Here is a 20,000-nt window from a genome sequence, read left to right on the forward strand (position 1 = left end):
TTGTGTTTGTTTGTGTGTAGTTGTAGGTAGATAAATAGATAGATAGATAGATAGATAAAGAATATATTAGATCCTAGATAGATAAATAGATACATGGATAGATAGATAGATAGAGAGATAGATAACTAGGTAGGTAGATAAAAAATAGATATATTGTTTACTACATGAACAAATTCACACCCACACTCTCTCTCACTTTCTCTTTATGCCTCTCACACAAACACACACTTATATACAAATTCATGTGCTTAACTTTTTACATAAATACACGTACACATACATATACAGTCACATACTTTCACTCTCTGTTTTTCTCACACATACACACAATTTGCTCATATCTCCAGTATACTTCCATAACACGCAACTAATGTTAAGTGATTACTCAGACACACAGACACAGTTTGTGATGTTTGAGTGCGTGTGAGTGTTTACTGTAAGCAGTTAATTTCTTGTTTAAGGCTATCTATAACTATGCACATAGTATTCTGTGCATGTGTGTGTATGAGAGAGAGAGAGAGAGAGAGAGAGAGAGAGAGAGAGTGTGTGTGTGTAGGTGGTATCTGTTCTCTAATACATAGATATACACATATGTATCTTGGTTTCAAAATAGGTACATTGTTTCCTTGCATGTTGTTGGAGATGGCTAAAGAGGTTGGCATTAGGAAGAGCAATTTGCTATAAAACTGCCTCAAAAAGTCTTACCCATACCATACTAACATGGAAAAGGCAGGAATAAATGCAGTCATCATGTATAGTTAAAAACATGGCTGTCTAGTTATGAAGTTCATATTGTTGTCTGATGGTTTTGGGTTCAGTTCCACTGCATGACATCCTGTGTATGTTATATACTACAATAGCCTCAAGTTGACCAATATCTTGTGAGTGTAATTGATAGAAGGGAAACTACAGTGAAGCCCATCACATATAAATCATCATATATACATACACGTGTGTGTGTATTATTATTAAGATGGTGAACTGGCAGAATCGTTAGCACGCCAGGCAAAATGCTTAGTGGTATTTCGTCTGTCACTATGTTCTGAGTTCAATTCCGCTGAGGTCGACTTTGCCTTTCATCCTTTCAGGGTCGATAAATAAAGTGCCTTCAGTAGAAAGGATTATTATTATTATTATTATTATTATTATTAAGGTGGCGAGCTTAATATTTCAAAATTTCAGGCCCTGTGCCTATAGTAGAAAGGGTTATTATAATAATAATTATTATTATTAAGGCAGCAAGCTGGCAGAATAGTTAGCACACTGGACAACATGCTTAGCAGTTTTTCGCCTGTCACTACATTCTGAGATCAAATTCCATTGAGGTTGACTTTGCCTTTCATCCTTTTAGGGTTAGTAAAATAAGTACCAGTTGAGCCCTGGGGGTCGATGTAATCAACTATCCCTCTCCCATAAAATTTCAGGCCTTGTGCCTATAGTAGAAAGGATTATTATTATTATTATTATTATTATTATTATTATTATCATTATTATTATTATTATTATTATTATCATTATTATTATTATTATTATTATTATTAACATCTTTTCAAGGCAGTACCCAAACATCGCCACAGTCTAATGACTAAAACAAGTAAAAGATAAAAGATCCCATAAACCTCGAGAGAACAAGGATTTTTTTTCTTTTTTTTTTTCGGTGAGGTGAACGTTGAACCTCAAAACAGATGATAAAGCTATAAATAAAAGCACGTAAATATTGCCTCTGATATTTTCTGTCCAAGGATTTCTTTAACAGAGTATTTATACTAATATTTATACTTTTAATATCTGCTTCAAGATCAATTGTTCCAAAATAAAACAAAAAAAGAATTATTACTTGTTCCCTTGAGGTGTATGGGTTCTTATGATGTCAACATATAATTCTTGTTGATCAGAACAAAGCTTTTAAAATGGATTCAGAAATTCAAAGGATTACTTTGGTCCAATGGTAGAACACCTATCATGTTTACTTGAGTTCCACAAGCAGCCTTTGGCTTTTTCTGTGCAAGGGTTTTTTTTTTAACCCAGTATTTACATGCTATTATTTATAACCTTATCACTTTATCATCTACTTTAAGATACATTGTTCACATATAAAAAAACGTTGAATATTTATTAACACTGTCTGAACAAAAATCAGTGATATTGTTTACTTTCAATAACAAAAAATAATTAAGTCTTCCAGGAGACATATACAGAATTAATGAAATGAAAAATACCATATTTGGAAAACAACTGGGGTTTGGCAACAGCATGAGCATCCAGTCATAGAAAATTAATTTAATAAGTTTTATGTATGTAACCCATATTAAGTCAATGAATTTTCTGTCTCTGAAGAAGAAGCTTCAATTTGGGGATGAAGTTTGTATAACGTTATGTATCTGAAATTGATGAAAAATTGTTTATGATTACAAAATCTAATATTGTCACAACTTTAATGTTTTTCTTGTGTGTTGCTAAATTCAGAAGCGGGGTGTTATAGAAATCCATTTCTGAAATGTTTAGTGATTTTTGTCAATTTGTTGTTGAAAGAGATTAGATCATCATGTTCCCATTTATGGATGTTTTTGAAGGGACCCATTCATGGAAGCTTTGTAAGTCAGGCATGACTACTTGTCAAGATTGCATGTAAATGATGCTATATGTGCAACGTTAAGGAAGTGTGAAGTGTAGCATTATCAGCAAATGAATGTTTATGATTAGAAAACTGCAAAAAGATTAACACACAGAAGAAAGAAAGCATGGCATGAAACTGAATTTTGGTGGTGCAAGAGAGTTGACAATGTAGGTCAAGACACTCTTGTGGGATATGCATGAAAGGCAAATGGAAATCATATCGGGGTTAAAACAATTGCCCATTGGTAGAGTTATTGTCAATAATAAAAGACCACTTTTGTTTGTTTTATAATTATGTTTTATTACAAACTGCTACAACCTTATTCATACTCTACTGCTCTACACTATCAATGATGTGGCTTTCTGGTAAATCCAACAGGTACAATTTTTTAAAATTTACACATAGATAAGTTTTCTAATTTTTTGTGTTGTGAGTAGTTAGAGGAAAAGGGAATAGGGACAACTAGTAGAGGGTCCAAGTGTGCTCACAGGCGATGTCATGAATGACGCCTTCCATACCACCCCAGACATAAGACTTAGAGAAAGATAATGACCTTTAATTTTCAAGTATGAAAACAGTTTGTATACCCAAAACGCTGTACAATCCTAGTTTACCTACAATAATTTATCTCATATATCTATTTTGAATATTTTTACCCTTGCTACTTCAATTCCATAAAATTTAAGTAACTTCCCTGCCATTTCTGTTAGATTTTTTAATTTTTTTATTATTATTAGTTATTATTTTGCTTTTATAAGCACATATTTCCAATCCATATCTTCTTGCAGTTGTATCAAGATATGCTGTCAGATTTCTAAGTTCTTCTTCGTTGTGTCCTTTTAAATCAATATCATTGGCAAAACAAAGATTACTCACTTCTCTCTCTCTCTTATGTTAACATTTCTTTGAAAAAGATTCAAAGACTTCAATCATTACGTATTCAAGAAACACTTTGAAAAGGCTCTCATCTTTTGAATCAGTGGTTTCCTGTTAGTTTGCAACATCATAGTGTTTGCTGATGGAACTCTCTCTCTCTCTCTCTCTCTCTCTCTCTCTTTCTTTCTCTGATGCACACTCTATCAACACTAGTTGCCCCAAGGTTTGGTTTCCTCCTCTGCACATTCATGCACACTCTCCCTCTCAAACACCAACAATCTTCTTGCTGTTACCTCCAACAATATGCACTTCTACACACAAGAAACTACTCCTCGCTCCTCACAAACTACCCACATCTATGCATTATCCACATGCAACACAGACTTCTCATGCCAACTCTTTGTTGAATCCATGAACAGATCTCAGACATATTTTCCGATGTGTTCATGCCAATGTTAGATCCTTTTACTGAATAAATACGCAATAACTGTGCATAAAAAGTTAACATTATCACACTGCACCCATCTTAAACATAAACAACATGCAAGTAGAAACCACAATGCTTCTACAAATGCCAAACTTCACATCATTGTGGAACTCTCCTTGTAAACCGACAAACTCAGCATAGCTAAGACTAGCCATTGTCTTCAAGGCCAGAAAATACAAAGCTCAGGAGAGACCATCAATGGAATAACACTCTCACATCTGAATCGTAACTGCTTTTACACACATACACGCACACACATCCAAAGAAAGGTTATGCACCTGATTAGTGCAAAGTTACCCACTAACCTTCCCCAATATCTAGCACTCTCTCCCTCTCTCCCAATCTCTCTCTCTCTTTCTCTCTCTCATTGCCCATATTGTATCTAACCCACAACCATCCCACAGAGCCCACACTCATCACTATACCCAGTTTTTCCCTGTTTAGAATGTGACCCTTTAAAATTTCATCCTGATACTGCTTCCCAACCACACACTTTCAAGTTCACTCCCACTGCATGGCACCTTGGGCAAGTGTCTTGTACTATAGCTTCAGGTCAACCAAATCGTTGTGAGTAGATTTGGTAGACAGAAACTAAAAAAAGCCTGTCCTATATATATATATATATCATCATCATCATCATCATCATCGTTTAACGTCCGCTTTCCATGCTAGCATGGGTTGGACGACTTGACTGAGGACTGGTGAAACCGGATGGCAACACCAGGCTTGGGAGAATTTATGAAAAAAAACAACAGACGAAGACAGGTGGTGTAAACAACAAATGGATGTATTAGTTTAATGCTCAGGAATAGAGAAAGTCTTTGACGTTTCGAGCTACGCTCTTCAACTGAAAGGAACACAGAAAGAAATAAGGAGAGAAACAAGGAGAAAAAAAATATAAATGTAGTGGTCAGCGATCTATATACACGTGTATGTGTGTGTGTGTTTTATAAGTTTATTACCTTGCATCAGCATATACCCAAAAAAAGAAAAGAGAACAAATTTCTTTTTAAATAGTATAAAAGGATTTGATTTTCTTTTGTCTTTTCTTTGTGCCTGAGCCTATAATGGCTGAGTGTATTTTCAACTTGTCCTCTGACTTGTGTCACTCTCTCTACATTCAAATTTGCTTCTTTTATTTCCTCCAGCTTCAAAAATGTTTTTTAAATGGCATTATGTTCTTCAGTTGAGAATTCCTTCATTCACATCTCAGCTTATCTGCTGATTTGGTCATCAATCTCATCATTTACACCTGGCTAATCTAACCTTAAAAGGTCTTCTTCATTGTGGCTCATGTCATGAGAGACAATTCTTTCACATTTTTGTCATTTATTCTAGATACTCCCAAGCGTAAACCAAGTTGAGCAATTTCTATTACAGTCCTTGTAACTACAAATTTATAAAGCATATTTTTTACCATGAGAAATTAGATTTTTCTAAACAGCTCTCATATTTCTTAACATTTGTCAATAGACTTAAACTTTGAGTAAGAGACCTTCAATGTTGCTATTGTTGTAGTTATTGCTGTTGTTGTTGTTCTTTTTCTTCTTCTTCTTCTTCTTCTTCTTATTATTATTAGTTGTCAGCACGTCGGGTGAAATGCTTAGCAGTATTTTGTCTGCTGCTATGTTCTGAGTTCAAATTCTGCTGAGGTCGACTTTGCCTATCATTCTTTCGGGGTTGATAAATGAAGTACCAGTGAAACACTGGGGTCAATGCAATTGACTAGTCCCCTCCCACCAAATTTCAGGCCTTGTGCCTCCAGAAGAACAGATTATTATTATTTATTATTATTATTATTATTATTAAGAAGGTGGCAAGCTAATAGAATCATTAGCATGCTGGGCAAAATGCTTAGCGATCTTTTGTCCGTCTTTGGTCTAAGTTCAAATTTCAGGTTTTGTTCCTATAGTAGAAAGGATTATTATTGAGTGAGAGAGCAATCCATGCCCTCAAAGTGACACTGGGGTAAAATATACGAAGCCCAGTATACCCATCATGACTACCCGTCAGATAAGGGTACACCAAGCATATGCATCACAACCACATGTGCATGACATGGTAAACCTATATCAAGATACACAGCACATGACCTTGCAGGTGGGGCCCAGTTAGAATTTTCTTCAGACCAAGTAGCCCATATCACTCAAAAAGTCCCTTAATAAGGGATGTTTAAGAATGTTGAATGAAACCCCCATGTTTCCAAAGGTGAATTATTCAAACCCCAAAGAATTCCTCTCAACACATGGTTATGATGCTCCCCCATTATTTCTGCACATGATCAGAGATGCATATATCATCGATTAGCTAGGGGCATGCTCAACTGGTTACGGTCATGCAATTAACCAGCAAATCTGTGGTATTGAGCAGAATATTTGCTGTAGCCTATCTTTTATACCAAGACAAAACAATGTACATAATAACACTTCCAATCAGTTAAGATCAGAAGCCATGAGAGCCAATGCCTGCTACTGCATCAGGGAATTTATTATTATTATTATTATTATTATTATTATTATTATTATTATCATCATTATTATTAAGGAAAGCTGGCAGATCCGTTACAATGCTAAACAAAATGCTTAATGACATCTCTTCTGGTTCTTTACTTTCTGAGTTCAGATTCCACCAAGATTGACTTTGTGTTTCATCTTTACTGATTTGGTAAAATAAGTACCAGTTAAGCACTGAGGTCAATGTTATTGACAAACTTCCTTATGCCTTTTTCAAGTTTATTGACAATGTAAAAAGTAGCAGATATCAAATTGCTTATTCAAGACACCTTATAAGGTTTTCATTCACAAGAAAAAAATCATGTCTCACCAAAAACATACATAAATAATCAAAATTCTATATAACATATATAAAAGAATGAAAACAGATAATGTCTAGTACAATAACTTTTATTGAGAATACTGAAATAGTATAAGATAAATCAAGGCAATATCTCATACAGGTCAAGATAATGTATTTTGGAAGCCATTTTAGATAATGGAATTTGCTTCACTAATAAGAAACCTTTGCTGTGTTGAAGTTCAGATAAACACACATGGATTATGCCTTCTACTGAAAAGGAAACGATTTTTGTGTTTATTCTTGAGACTTGTTCAATAAGAAAAATCTAACTCACACATGTATGAAAATGAAAATTGCCACGATATAATAATAATTGCTTTCCATGAAGAGCAGGATACTCGTTGTTCATGGATGTGTAAGTAAATCTCATTGTGAGTGCACAATCAGATTGCCTCATGTAAAGTCTTTCCTGTCCTCTTAATGTCAATGATGAGCAGAAGAATCAGAGTATGAATCTCTCACTCAAACATACGCTTCTTTTGAAAAGGTGGAAAAATAATGTTTGATGTTGAAGAGCTGTTCTTCTGGGTGAGTTTCAAGAAAACTTGGAATTTGCTGTTGAAACATTTCAAGATTTGCTTTTATGACATAATCATTTCAAATTTTCAGTCTCCTTTTAAAGTCAAAAATTTTCTCCAGGGTCTTGTACTGACTTGTTCAACTGAGTCATGTGATAAAAACTAAGTAGCCAAGCTTTATAATCAATTTTTTTCTTCAAAGGAAATGGCAAATTCCTGCCTTTTATTTTTTTACAAGTATTCTTACAATTCATCTTTCATCTTGTAAACTGCATTAGGAATGCTTCTTCTACTAAAAACCTAGACTTCTGTATGAAGCAGGAGATTTATGTGCTTCTTGTCACGGTTTTCTCACAGCCTTTTAAACATTCTTAACTGAACTGGTTTTTCTTTCATAAAATTGGCCAGTTTTAAAGCACTATGAAGAAAGATTTTTTCCAAATTCATTTTCATAATAGTTAGAAATCAATACTGTGAAAAAAGTAAAATATTGAGACAATGTTTGCATATCATTTTGCAACAGAAACAAAATTTCTTAAGGAGAAATTCATCATTTTGAACATCAATACAGATACTAACACAGTTCTTCCACAAAAGACCTCTTGTTTCCAGATATTCCTATGGTTTGCCCCATGCAATTCTTTGCATAAGACAGAAACCATTTTCTTGAATTTCCTTCTCATTGACAAATCCTACAAAATCTACATAACATTTATTGGTTAGATTTTATCAGATTTTGTCAACTTGGATGGAAGTTTTTCTATTGTTCATTGTCACATAAAAGCTCTCCAATGTCATGTATCATTATCAGCATGCTGAATTATTCTATTATTTGCAAGTATTTCAGCCCCCTATAATGTTACATGCTATTCAAACCACCTACAGAGTGTGCAAGGTGATTTTTTTTTTTTTTTTTTTTGTGGCACCAGCACTATTAGGGTTGCCTTGTAGCTTGCAAGGTGAAAGAGTGCTCTCTTGACAGAAAGAGTATCCATTAAAAATAATGGAAGAAATATATATTGTTGAGAGAGGATAGTAGTGGTGATAGTAATAGAGAGAACAGTGTAGGCGAAGGACTGAATAATGGGGAAGACAAAGGGCAGAGGAATGTCTGGCATTAGTGTGAAAGAGAAGCGGTCAGTGTAATAAGAGTGATGTGGTAGTTGGTTGCGTACAGGAGAAGCTAATGTTGTTTCACTTGATGTGTGTGTGTGTGTGTCTGTGTGTGTGTGTATATATATATATATATATATATATATATATATATATATATGTATGTATATAAACACATAACACATACCTATATAAACATAAATATACTTAATGTTTTGAAATTCATATGACAGCCTTAAATAATAAGCAGAAAATAATATGGGGAACCTGCATGCCAGAAAGCACAGACAGGACTGACAAGAGAGCTGTATGATCAGTATTTATTTGCATGTACAATTTGTGAGAGAAGTTTAGTTGGCATTATTTACATTATTTACATTTGACGGATATTTGTCCTCATCTTGTTTGTTGTTAACACAATGTTTCAGCTGTTATATACCCTCCAGCCTTCATCTTAGGGAAATTTTGAACCTGGGTTCTCATTCCTAAAGTATTTGAAATTTTCCCAAGATACCTGTTGAAGGCCGGAGGGTGTATCAGCCGAAACAGTGTGTTAACAACAAACAAGATGAGGATAAATATCCGTCAAATGTAAATAATGTTCATAATTCCCCATCTCTTAAATATAGAACTGTATTAGTTTAGTTGACATCCTGAGGGTGGTTCATAGAACATGAAGAAACATTGATACAAATTCATTTTAATCTTGAAATATTTGAGTTTTTATCTGGAAGTTTAATTTCAGCCCTACATTTAATGACTGTCCCAGTACTTGCAAATTTATTTTCATACACTTGTGTGCATATGAAAATTTATTGTATACATTTTATATATAATGTACATTTAAACTCTTTCTCCTGGGGCAGTGCAACAAGAACTGGAAAGTGGAGTGCAGACAAATTGCTATGCTTAATAAAATTAACTTTTAACATTTAAAACTTGTCCACTGACTATGGCAAAGAAGCAAGAATTATATGAGTACAAACTCCAGTTTGTTTTCTCATTAATAGTGGGTAGGGGAAAGCGACTGCATTTGAAGAGAAGTTTAGAATGATAAACAAACAGTCCCTTAAAAGATTTGTTGGCTAAAAATAAAACATTTATATACTAAATTCTCTCTCTCTCTCTCTCTCTTTCTCTCTCTATCTCTCTTTCTCTCTCTCTCTCTCTCTCTCTCTCTCTCTCTCTCTCTCTCTCTCTCAAAAAGTACTGTTGAATTAAGAACAGAATCCTTTTTGTCAGTGAACTCAAGACAGGATCATTTCTATGAAATTCCCCCCACCCCACCTCTAACTTTTCACAAATGAAAAATAATCCAACTGGTGTTTTTCAAATCAGTTTGGTTGTTTTAAGTTTTTATAGAAAAGGCTTAAGTTAAAGTAACAAACAGAAGGTACCCAAGAGGAAAATTAGTAACAATAACAAAAAAAAAAGTATTTAAATTCACTTACTTGCTTGCTACTGCACTTTTGAGGGCAACAGAACAATACAGTAATATCTCACTTTACAAGAACCCACTTTACAAGACCCTGGGTTTATGAGTTTTATTTTATAATAAATATAACAAACTAAGCAGCCATTTTGTGTGTGCGACAACATCGCAACATGTGGCAACACTGGTTCTGATACTTATACACAGCAACAGAGTAAAATGATGGCATAAAATTTCATTGCTGTTATGGGAAATTATTGTTCTGTTTTACAGGTTTTCACTTTACAAGTGGTCTCTGGGAACAAATTAACTCGTATATCGAAGCCTTGCTGTAATTACTAATATAGCTTTAGTAAACATAGTACTGTAGCGTATTTCATTTTGTGAATTTCTAAAGGAGAATTATACAATATTATTTTTCACTTTCCTATCATCATCATCGTTTAATGTCTGCTTTCCATACTGGCATGGGCTGGATTTCAGTTAACTCGGCCGGTTATGCGGCACTGCTATTGACCACAGCTATGATCTCACTTGGCTTTCCAGGTCTCCTCAAGCACAGCATATCTCCAAAGGTCTTGGTCACTTGTCATTGCCTCTGAGACCCAACGTTTGAAGGTTGTGCTTCACCACCTCATCCCATGTCTTCCTGGGTCTACTTCTTCCACAGGTTCCCTCCACTGTTAGGGTGTGACACTTCTTCACACAGCTGTCCTCATCCATACACAACACATGACCATACTAGCACAGTCATCTCTTGCACACTACATCTGTATAGGCATGGTTGTGTTGTTACCAAATTTGCTTTGTGACTGTATGTGGTTTCAGTTCCAATGCATGGCATCATGAACAAGTGTCCTTTTCTGCAGGCTCAGGTTGAGCAATGCCTTGTGATAGAAATTGATTGGCAAAAATTTGAGGAGACCTGTACTATGTGTGTGAGGTTGGTGGCGAAGTGTAATTCCACATGGTTTTCATTAACTGCATTTGAGCAAAATCTTTTACATTCTCCAGCAGACATGTTAATTAAGTTGGTTTCAACACCTGAGGACCTATGGGATGAAAAGAAAAGAAAGACCTTACTTGATGGGGCTGGGGTGGGGGGCGTTGGCATGCAAATAAAGGTTTGGCAACAGAAAAAGCATCTGGCCATAAAATATCAATATCCGTCTCAACTGGTCTTCTCTAATCTATGCAAACATGCTTGTACAATACAAAAGCATGAAAATGAACAAACCACATCACATAGCATTTTGAATTCTTATTTATAGTATTTAAATTTTGATGACAAACTGTCAACTAAATAAATATCAAGAACCATGGTATTTGAACATTTAGTAATCAGTGTATTCTTGTTTATAAATAAATAAATATCAATACCTGTATTTTCAAACCTATACTTCACATAGGATATAAATAGTCATAGATAAGAAATGTGTGGTTTTGAATTAGATAACACATGTCAAAGTTCAACTTAGGTTTGATTGTAAGTATAAAAACTGTTTCTAAATTTTGAAGTTTGTAAACAACAGTATTATATTAATCTTAACGATTAAACAATTGTAGTAACCCACTCATACGGTTTATCACTTGAGATTTAAAAAATCCACGCTATCTTTGTTGTCATGATAGTGTGAAGTATCTAACATCACATTGAACTAAATTTAGTTAAATAGTATTATACTTTGAGTGAATGCAAATGTAAACACAAGCCAATCACCTTCAAACTATCTTACAAGAAAGGTTACATTGAATAATGTAGTCGTACTTTCCTCCTACTTTCAAAATTATCAGAGAAAGATTTTGGTTCCCTCATTATTATTGAAAAAGCAAAACAGTTTACATTCATAGATCTTTCTTTCTTCATTATAATGTTGGTGGACAAGGTTTTAAAGTTGTTGTTGTTTTTGTTTACCTTCAGGTCGGCTGAGATTGAACAGACTTAACTCTCTAAAGGCATTCTAACTATGACCATCTCATCATAAGTTATACACAATTACATTATTCAATGCATTAGTTATTTTCCTTAGCAGCTGGGTGTGATTTGATGAAGATTTGGTTGCTATTCTTAGCAGGTCAAATGACCATATAAAGACACTATCACTGGCTCATCATATGTCTGTACTTTCTCGTGGTAGCTACAGTGGCAGCAGGACATACTGAGAGTGTTGTCCTTGAATATATTTATGGTAGGCATCCCATAATGTTAGTTGGCTAAAACTACAGAAGCCTGAACTAAGTGATTAATTCTGTTCAACCTTGTCAATTCATATCCCAAGTTTCAAATTTTGCTAGGATCATGTTTACCTTTAAGGTCAATTTGTTTTTCACCTTAAGATAAAATTGTTTTTTTCTTTGATTGACAATACTACATTTCTTCATTAATTTGCCTTGTGCCTAAATAAATCCTTATTCATATTCTCATTGAATCATCTTGCATCACATTGCTGGTGATAACATCTGTCAATTCCTTCCAAACTATTTGATGAAGTCTGTGTTTAAAAGTAGACTGAAAGCTTCAGTCTTCATGTTGAATGACTAAAAATAGCGGTTCTGTGTTTTAATGGGATTTTTTGAAATGGATATTATGAAATGTCTCAACCATGTGGAACATTCTGTCTAAAAAGAAAAAAAAATGCATGTTGACTAAATTATATTTTCCCTCCTGTTGAAAAGCTACCTAAAAGGGACAACAGAAAGTCTTTTTGTTGTCTGCCATTTTCTTATGATATAACTGAAGAGCTTGACAATGACTATCATTTTTACCCTCTGCCAGCTGTTCTCAGACAAAGCTTATTGCACAGAGGTAGCCAGTTAACTTCTTTATGGCAATTTATACATTTTGTTGCTCAGATATCCTGTATTTCAGCTGCATGTACACTCTGCAATATTGTGGTGAACTATAAAAGATACACAGCTTATGTCAAGAGCTAGTAGTATATATGGCAGATTTTACTCTTTTTTAAACTTTGGAAACCTTTATCTGGTGGGATTTGATTAAAGCAAGGCAATAAGGATGGTTAATAAGTGATTACACCAAACTTTCACATGTAACATCCATAGAAACTCAATTAAACACTCACATACAAAAAAAAAAAAGATAAAAAATAAGAAAGAAATGCAGCTATAATCATCCTACCTCAGTTTCAAATGACATTCCCTTTTTCAGTTTGATATCAGCCAAAACTGTTTCACAAGTGTCTCTGCCAATTTTTCTTTGGCTAAGATATTTATACCAAGATATATATATATATATATATATGAAGGCACTTGGCTAAGATATTTATACCAACATATATATATAAATATATATATATGAAGGCACATGGCTCAGTGGTTAGAGCATCAGGTTCACAATCATGAGGTAGTGAGTTCGATTCGTGGACTGGGTTTGTGTTCTTGAGCATGATGCTTTATTTTGTGTTGCTCCAGTTCACTCAGCTGTAGAAATGAGTTGCAATGTCACTGGTGCCAAACTGTATCAGACTTTGCCTTTTTCCTTGAATAACATCGGTATCATGAAGATGGGAGGCTGGTGTGCATGGGCCACTGCTGGTCTTCCATAAACAACCTTGCTCGGACTCGTGCCTCAGAGGGGAACTTTCTAGATGCAATCCCATGGTCATTTATGAATGAAGGAGGTCTTTAACCTTTGCTCTAATATACGTATATATATATATATATATATATATATATATATATATATATATATATATAAAAACTCTCGCTAGACCACTGGTGGTAAATAAAATTTCTAAAAATTTTTTTGCTACCCTATAATTTATTTATATATATATATATATATATATATATATATATATATGAGAGTAAGTATAGTGTACTAGGTATGATTGTTCTTAGAAATTACTTGTAGAATAAAAATGTTATTTGTATGTTCTGGGGAAGTTCAGTACCTAGCTTGTGCAAGGATCCTCAAATTGAGAAATAACCTGCATGTATAAAAATGGGAGTTTTTTCCATGATGGTGTGAAATGTGTGTGGTGTACTCCGACTTCTCCCCATTGCACCATCACATGAATGCATCATCTCCTTTTCTGTTTCTCTGTTCCCCTAGTTTCTCGTTCTGCTGGAGTCTGAATTAAATTAATTGTTTGTGAATGTGGCAAAAATCAGTATTGTCAACTATAAAACATACTTTCAGTTGATCTTTAAAAATCACCTGATGATTGTTTACCATAGCTAGTAGTAATGCTGTTGTTGTGGCTACTTGGCTCCACATCAACCCTAATAATGGAAACATAATCAAAAACATTCCAAAAGTGACAATCCCATCTTTTTTTATTATTATTTTTCAGCATAGTATGTCTAAGACTACATTTTCCAGTGTGTGCTCTCCTATTATCTATTTTCAAAAACAGGAGAGTGTGTTATGAAGGAGATTTGTTTTGTTATTTCTAACAGGTCAAGCAACTATGAGTCATGTAGTGCATTTTGGCAAACATATTTAATATATATATTTTCTAAACAGCTCATTAGGATAAGCTTATAAGATACTAATGTTTTCTTTTGGCATCTTTGTATTTGTTGTTGCTGTTACTGGGACACAGGATATGGTCCTCGTAGAATATTGGAATCATTATACATTTTGTTGTCTCTTTAGACTTGCATTTACATATGCATTCATATTTGGGCATTCACATCTGCACACATTCACACAGCTATATACACACATATTCATATATATATATATATATATATATATATATATATATATATATATATATATATATATATACTCATCTTTTCACATCATACAGTTTGCCAATGACTAGCAGTTTCATTTTTGAATGCAGCAATACTAGCTGGGCAAAGAACACCTATAATAAAATGAATCCATAGATCTGATGATGGAACAGCTGAAACCCTTTGTGTCTAAAGCAATGCTTGGTTCATTTTGTTTTGTGTGTTTGGATTTGCAACTGAGAGAAAAATAAATACTCAATGAACGTAGTTGAATTGTTGGATTTATTTGAAGCTGAGGTTTTATTCTACGGCTGCTCTGAACACCCCATTTCCATTCTTCACAACAATCAAAATATTCAGGTTTCTCTTACTTGTGTCAGTCATTGGACTGCAGCCATGCTTGTGCCTGACCTTGAAGGGTTTTAGTTAAATTAATCCCAGTACTTGTTTTTCTTTTTGTTTTGTTTTCTTTTTTTTTTTTTGAGCCTGGTGAATCTTATTCAGTTGCTCCCTTTTGCTGAACTGTTAATTACAGGGATGTAAACAAGCTAACACCAGTTGTCAAGTAGTGGCAGATGACAAGCACACACACATAATGGGCTTCTTTCAGACTGTCAACCAAATCCACTTGCAAGATTTTGATCAGCCCAAGGCCATCATAGAAGGTGCTACCCAGAGCCATGTGGTTAGGAAGCAAACTTCTTATCACACAGCCATGCTTTGAGTCCCTGGATTTTCTGTCACTTACCGTAGGCCAATTTCTATTTATAGTATCTACTGCTGCATACTGTTTATGGACTAGGCTGCACATAATCACTCTACTTCTTGAACAGTTTGTTGTTGATCAGTTGGGTAATACAGTAAGAACTTTCAAAATGGTATTTTTGTTGCTTAGTTCAAAGTTAACTCTGACCAAGCAGAGCAGACCTTTGATCAATAGTATTCTAGTAATGATCATTTCACTTTATTTCCAGTCGTGGTATATCTGGGACTACATTCTCTACTCTATCCTTGTTTATGATGATAGGATGTGACAAGAGGAAATTTTGCAGCTATTTCTAGTTGATTGAATGACTATATAAAGGCTCCCTTGTTAGTTCATTGTCAGTATGATGTTTTCTACTGGTTGTAGAATATTATCTCATTTGTAACTGAAAGTACTCTAAAAGATACTTCTTTTTCATGTTTACATTTTGACAAAATTTCATATTCAGCATCACAAAATGTTGCATATGGCATGTTGAATATTGAATGTTAGGAGCTGAAGTTTCACCTGTAGACCAGGATAAATTGAGGTGGTTGATTCTTTTTTCCATTCTGACATGGAAAAACAGATATAGAATTATAATGTTGTTAAAACTCAGCCATTACTTTTGAGTATGATCTTATGTCTTGTACCATGCTTCTGGTAGTTGTTTTAAGTATCCATAAAGTTGCAAGCAGGCACAAACAAACTCTTGGCTCTCCCACAGTTAGGATATGAAATCTGGAGGGAGAAAGAACTGCATCAGCAGTTGGCTGGTAAAGCAACACAAATTTTAGCTGAGTAGACTGGAGCAATGTAAAATGAAGTGCCTTGCTCAAGGATGCAATGCACTGCCTCATCCAGGAATCAAACCCATGACTTAACCATGAACCCAGTACCCTAACTACCTGCCACACCTCTTCAGTCAAATTATACATGTATGCCTATTTTTTTTTATTTACTATTTATCTATTTTTATTTATTTTGCAGGTCTTTTCAGTTTTTCTTCCCAACCGGAATCTCATCAGAGGTGTATGATCAAGGACTTCATGGAGCAGGCTATGCAGAATTCAGAGGATGGGAAATTTTTATATTTTTTACAGGCACCAGGCCCTGGAATGCCACCAGTTCCCATTCGTCTGCTATATCCTGTATCTCGCTTCTCCTCCATTTCCTCACTCATGCATCTGTGCCGCTTCTCCATCTTGGGCTTTGTACGTCGTGACCTTATCGATAATCTACCGATTCCCGAGAGCCTGAAGCTTTACTTAAAAGAAAGCCAGTATTTTGTGGAAACTCTGCAGTAAGTGGAAAGCACTGAAACAACACATACATAACACATCTACTTTACATGTACACAGAACAAAGGAAATGGAATACAACTCGTATTGTTGCTCACAAAGGATCAACTGAGTTAAATTTCATTGCCTAACTCAACTCCCTCTCCATACTACCATTTTTCCACAAACACACACCCTTTCTTTCTCTATATATATGTATATATATATATATGTGTATGTATATATAAATATATATACATACATAACTAAATACACCTTCAGTTAATTCATTGCTACACAGCTTAGCATTAGACTATTGTTCTTTTTGTGCGTGTGTGAGGTGAGTTTTTTGTTTTGTTTGTTTTTCTCAGTTATTACTGATTCTTGAAGACACAAAATAAATCATTTAAAAAAAAAATTAACCAGAGGTTGAAAATTAATAATACTAATAATTGATTTCTTTCAATTTTTCCTTTGTTCTTTTCTTTATTTTCTTTTTTCTTTTTACACATTAAACCTAATGTCATTGTTTGTAAAGAAAGGAATGGTATAGGTGAATGAATATCAATTCCAGTATATTACTGGTATATAATGTTTTATATTTTCTTCTCCCTCCTCTTCCTGTACTTCTCATGGTGGAAGATGGGGACTGAATTCAGAAAAGATTAAGTTAATGAACTTAAAGTGCATAAAGAATCTTGGCTGGTTTGCCACTTACTGTATTAACATGGTGAGGTAAGCTGCAGAAAATGTTAGAGCATAAAAAAAAAATGGCATTGCATTATCTGTTTTGACTCTTAGTTGAAATACACCGGATTTAACTTTACCTTTCATCCCTCTGAGGTCAATAAAATGAAGTAGCAGTCAAGGACTGAGGGTCAATGATATCAACTAACCCCCTCCCCTCAAAATCATTGGCCTTGTGCCAAAATCAGAAACCATTATTGCTATTGTTATTGCAGCAAGCTGGAGGAATCATTACCATGCCAGGCAAACTGCTTCGCATCATTTTGTCTGTCTTTATGTTTTGAGTTCATATTCTGCTGAGGTCGACTTTGCCTTTCATCCTTTTAGGGTCGATAAAATAAGTACCTATTGAGGTCAATGTAATCAACTTATCCCCTCCCCTGGAATTGCTGGACTTTTGCCAAAATTTGAAATTATTATTATTATTATTATTATTATTTATTGTGGTGAACTGCCAAAATCATTAGTAGACCGGACAAAATGTTTAGCAGTATTTCATTCATCTTTACATTCTCAGTACAAATTCTACCAAGGTCAACTTTTTTTCATCCTTTCTGGGTCAATAAAATAAGGACCAATTGAGCACTGGGGTCAATGTAATCAACTAGCTCCCCTCCCCCAAAATTTCAGGTCTTGTGTCTAGAGTAGAAAGGATTATTATCTTTATTATTATTATTATTATTATTATAATTAAGGTGGCAAGCTGGCACAATCATTAACACGCTGGGCAAAAATGCCTCACAGCATTTCGTCCGTCTTCACATTTTGAGTTCAAATTCTGCCCAGGTCAACTTCACCTTTCATCCTCTCATGGTTGATAAAATAAGTACCAGTTGAACACTGGGGTTGATGAAATCGACTTGCCCTCTCCCCTGAACTTGCTGGCCTTGTGCCAAAATTTTAAACCATTATTGTTATTATTATTATTATTGTTATTATTATTATTATTATTAAAGACAGAATTGTTAGAGAGACAGACAAAATGCTTTGCAGTATTTCTTCTGACTCTTCACATGCAGGCTCCAAATCTTGCTGAGGTTAATTTTGCCTTTCATCCTTTCAGGGTCAGCAAAAGAAAGTAAAATTGAAATTACTGGGATCAATGTAATTGATTAACCCCCACCTCTCAAAATTATGAGCCTTATGCTTAAATTAGAAACAATTAGTATTATGGTGTTGGTAACGAATAGCAATATCACTAAGGTACCAGACAAAATGTTCAAAGCCGAGATTATTTTTTTCCCCCTTTTATTAGCAGTCTAATTATGCAACCTGGGAGGGCTTACACCCTCCCCCTGCTGCCCTTAAGTAGATTACTGGAACTTCAGCTACCATGGCTGGACTTGGGATGAATCCTGGATTCGATTGGGGTTGCCCTCTCCAAACAGGTGGGATTTGAACTCAAAATGTAGAAAGCCAGAAGATATAACTGTAAAGCATCTCTGCCAATGCACCACTGATTCTGCCACTCTCCTACCCACAGAGCAAGGTGAAATGAAGTGTTTTGCTCAAGAACACAATGCACCACTCAATCCAGGAATTGAACCCACAGTTTTACGATTGTGAGGACAACATCCTAACCACTAAGCCACACACCTTCACTAACAGTCTAGTACTGGGTTCTATATAATCAGCTATAGACCCCCCACCACTAAAATGTGTGGCCTTGTGCCTGTGTTAGAAATCTTTATTATTTTTTAAAATAAAAGCAACAGGCTGGTAGTATTGTTGGCATGATGGACAAAATGTTTAGCAGCATTCCTTCTGACTTTATGCTCTCAATTCAAACACTGCCAAGGTCAACTTTGCTTTTCATCCTTCTGGGACTGATAAAATAAAGAACCAGTCAAATACTGGGGGCGGTGTTATCAAGTAATCCTCCTCCCCTAAAATTGCTGGCCTTGTTACAAAATTTGAGATCATTTATTAAAAACGAAAATAAAAGATTTATAATGTTGTTGGTTGGTTGGTTGGTTGGTTACATAAATGTTAGAGAAATGGACTAAATGCTGTGCAGTATTGAGCTATTGATATTTATGACCTGAGTTCAAATGCTACCAGGGTCAGCTTTGCTGTCATCCTTTCACAGTTGATAAAATAAAGTACCAGTTAAGTATTAGGATTAATTTAATTGACTAACAATGTTTCCCCTAATTTTTGGCCCTGTGCCTTGGTTTGAAACAGCTGTTGTTATTATTAAAAATGGCAGTGAGCTGGCAGTATTGTTAGCACATCAGGCAGAATGCTTTGTGGCATTTCATTCATCTCAACGTTCTGAGTTCAAATCCTATCGAGGTCAACTTTGCCTTTCATCTTTTCAGGGTCAATAAATTAAGTACCAACTACTGGGGTTGGTGTAATCAACTAGTTCCCTCCCTCCAAATTTCAGGCCTTGTGCCTATAGTAGAAAGGATTATTATTACCATTAAAGGTGGTGAGCTGGCAGAATCATTAGCATGATGGACGAAATGCTTAGCAGTATTTCACCTGTTGCTACATTCTGTTCAAACTTCACCGAGGTTGACTTCGCCTTTCACCCTTTCAGGGTTGATAAATTAAGTACCAGTGAAACACTGGGGTCGATGTAATCAACTAGCCCCCTCCCACAAAATTTCAGACCTTGTG

General features: G+C 34.9%; 1 protein-coding gene across 1 annotated transcript in view; it reads left to right on the forward strand.

Annotated features, from left to right (window-relative positions):
• Nucleotides 1–20,000, forward strand: part of LOC106877501 (uncharacterized) — a 259,046-nt gene that overhangs the window by 237,406 nt on the left and 1,640 nt on the right. Inside the window, exon 4 of the mRNA XM_052967242.2 lies at nucleotides 16,339–20,000. This exon is cut by the window's right edge and continues 1,640 nt beyond it. Coding sequence (XP_052823202.1) covers nucleotides 16,339–16,655 — 317 coding nt within the window. The 3' untranslated portion in view covers nucleotides 16,656–20,000. The remainder of the gene's footprint in view (nucleotides 1–16,338) is intronic.

The sequence above is a fragment of the Octopus bimaculoides genome, chromosome 1 (assembly GCF_046866305.1).
Source record: "Octopus bimaculoides isolate indiv1 chromosome 1, ASM4686630v1, whole genome shotgun sequence".
Lineage (NCBI taxonomy): Eukaryota > Metazoa > Mollusca > Cephalopoda > Octopoda > Octopodidae > Octopus > Octopus bimaculoides.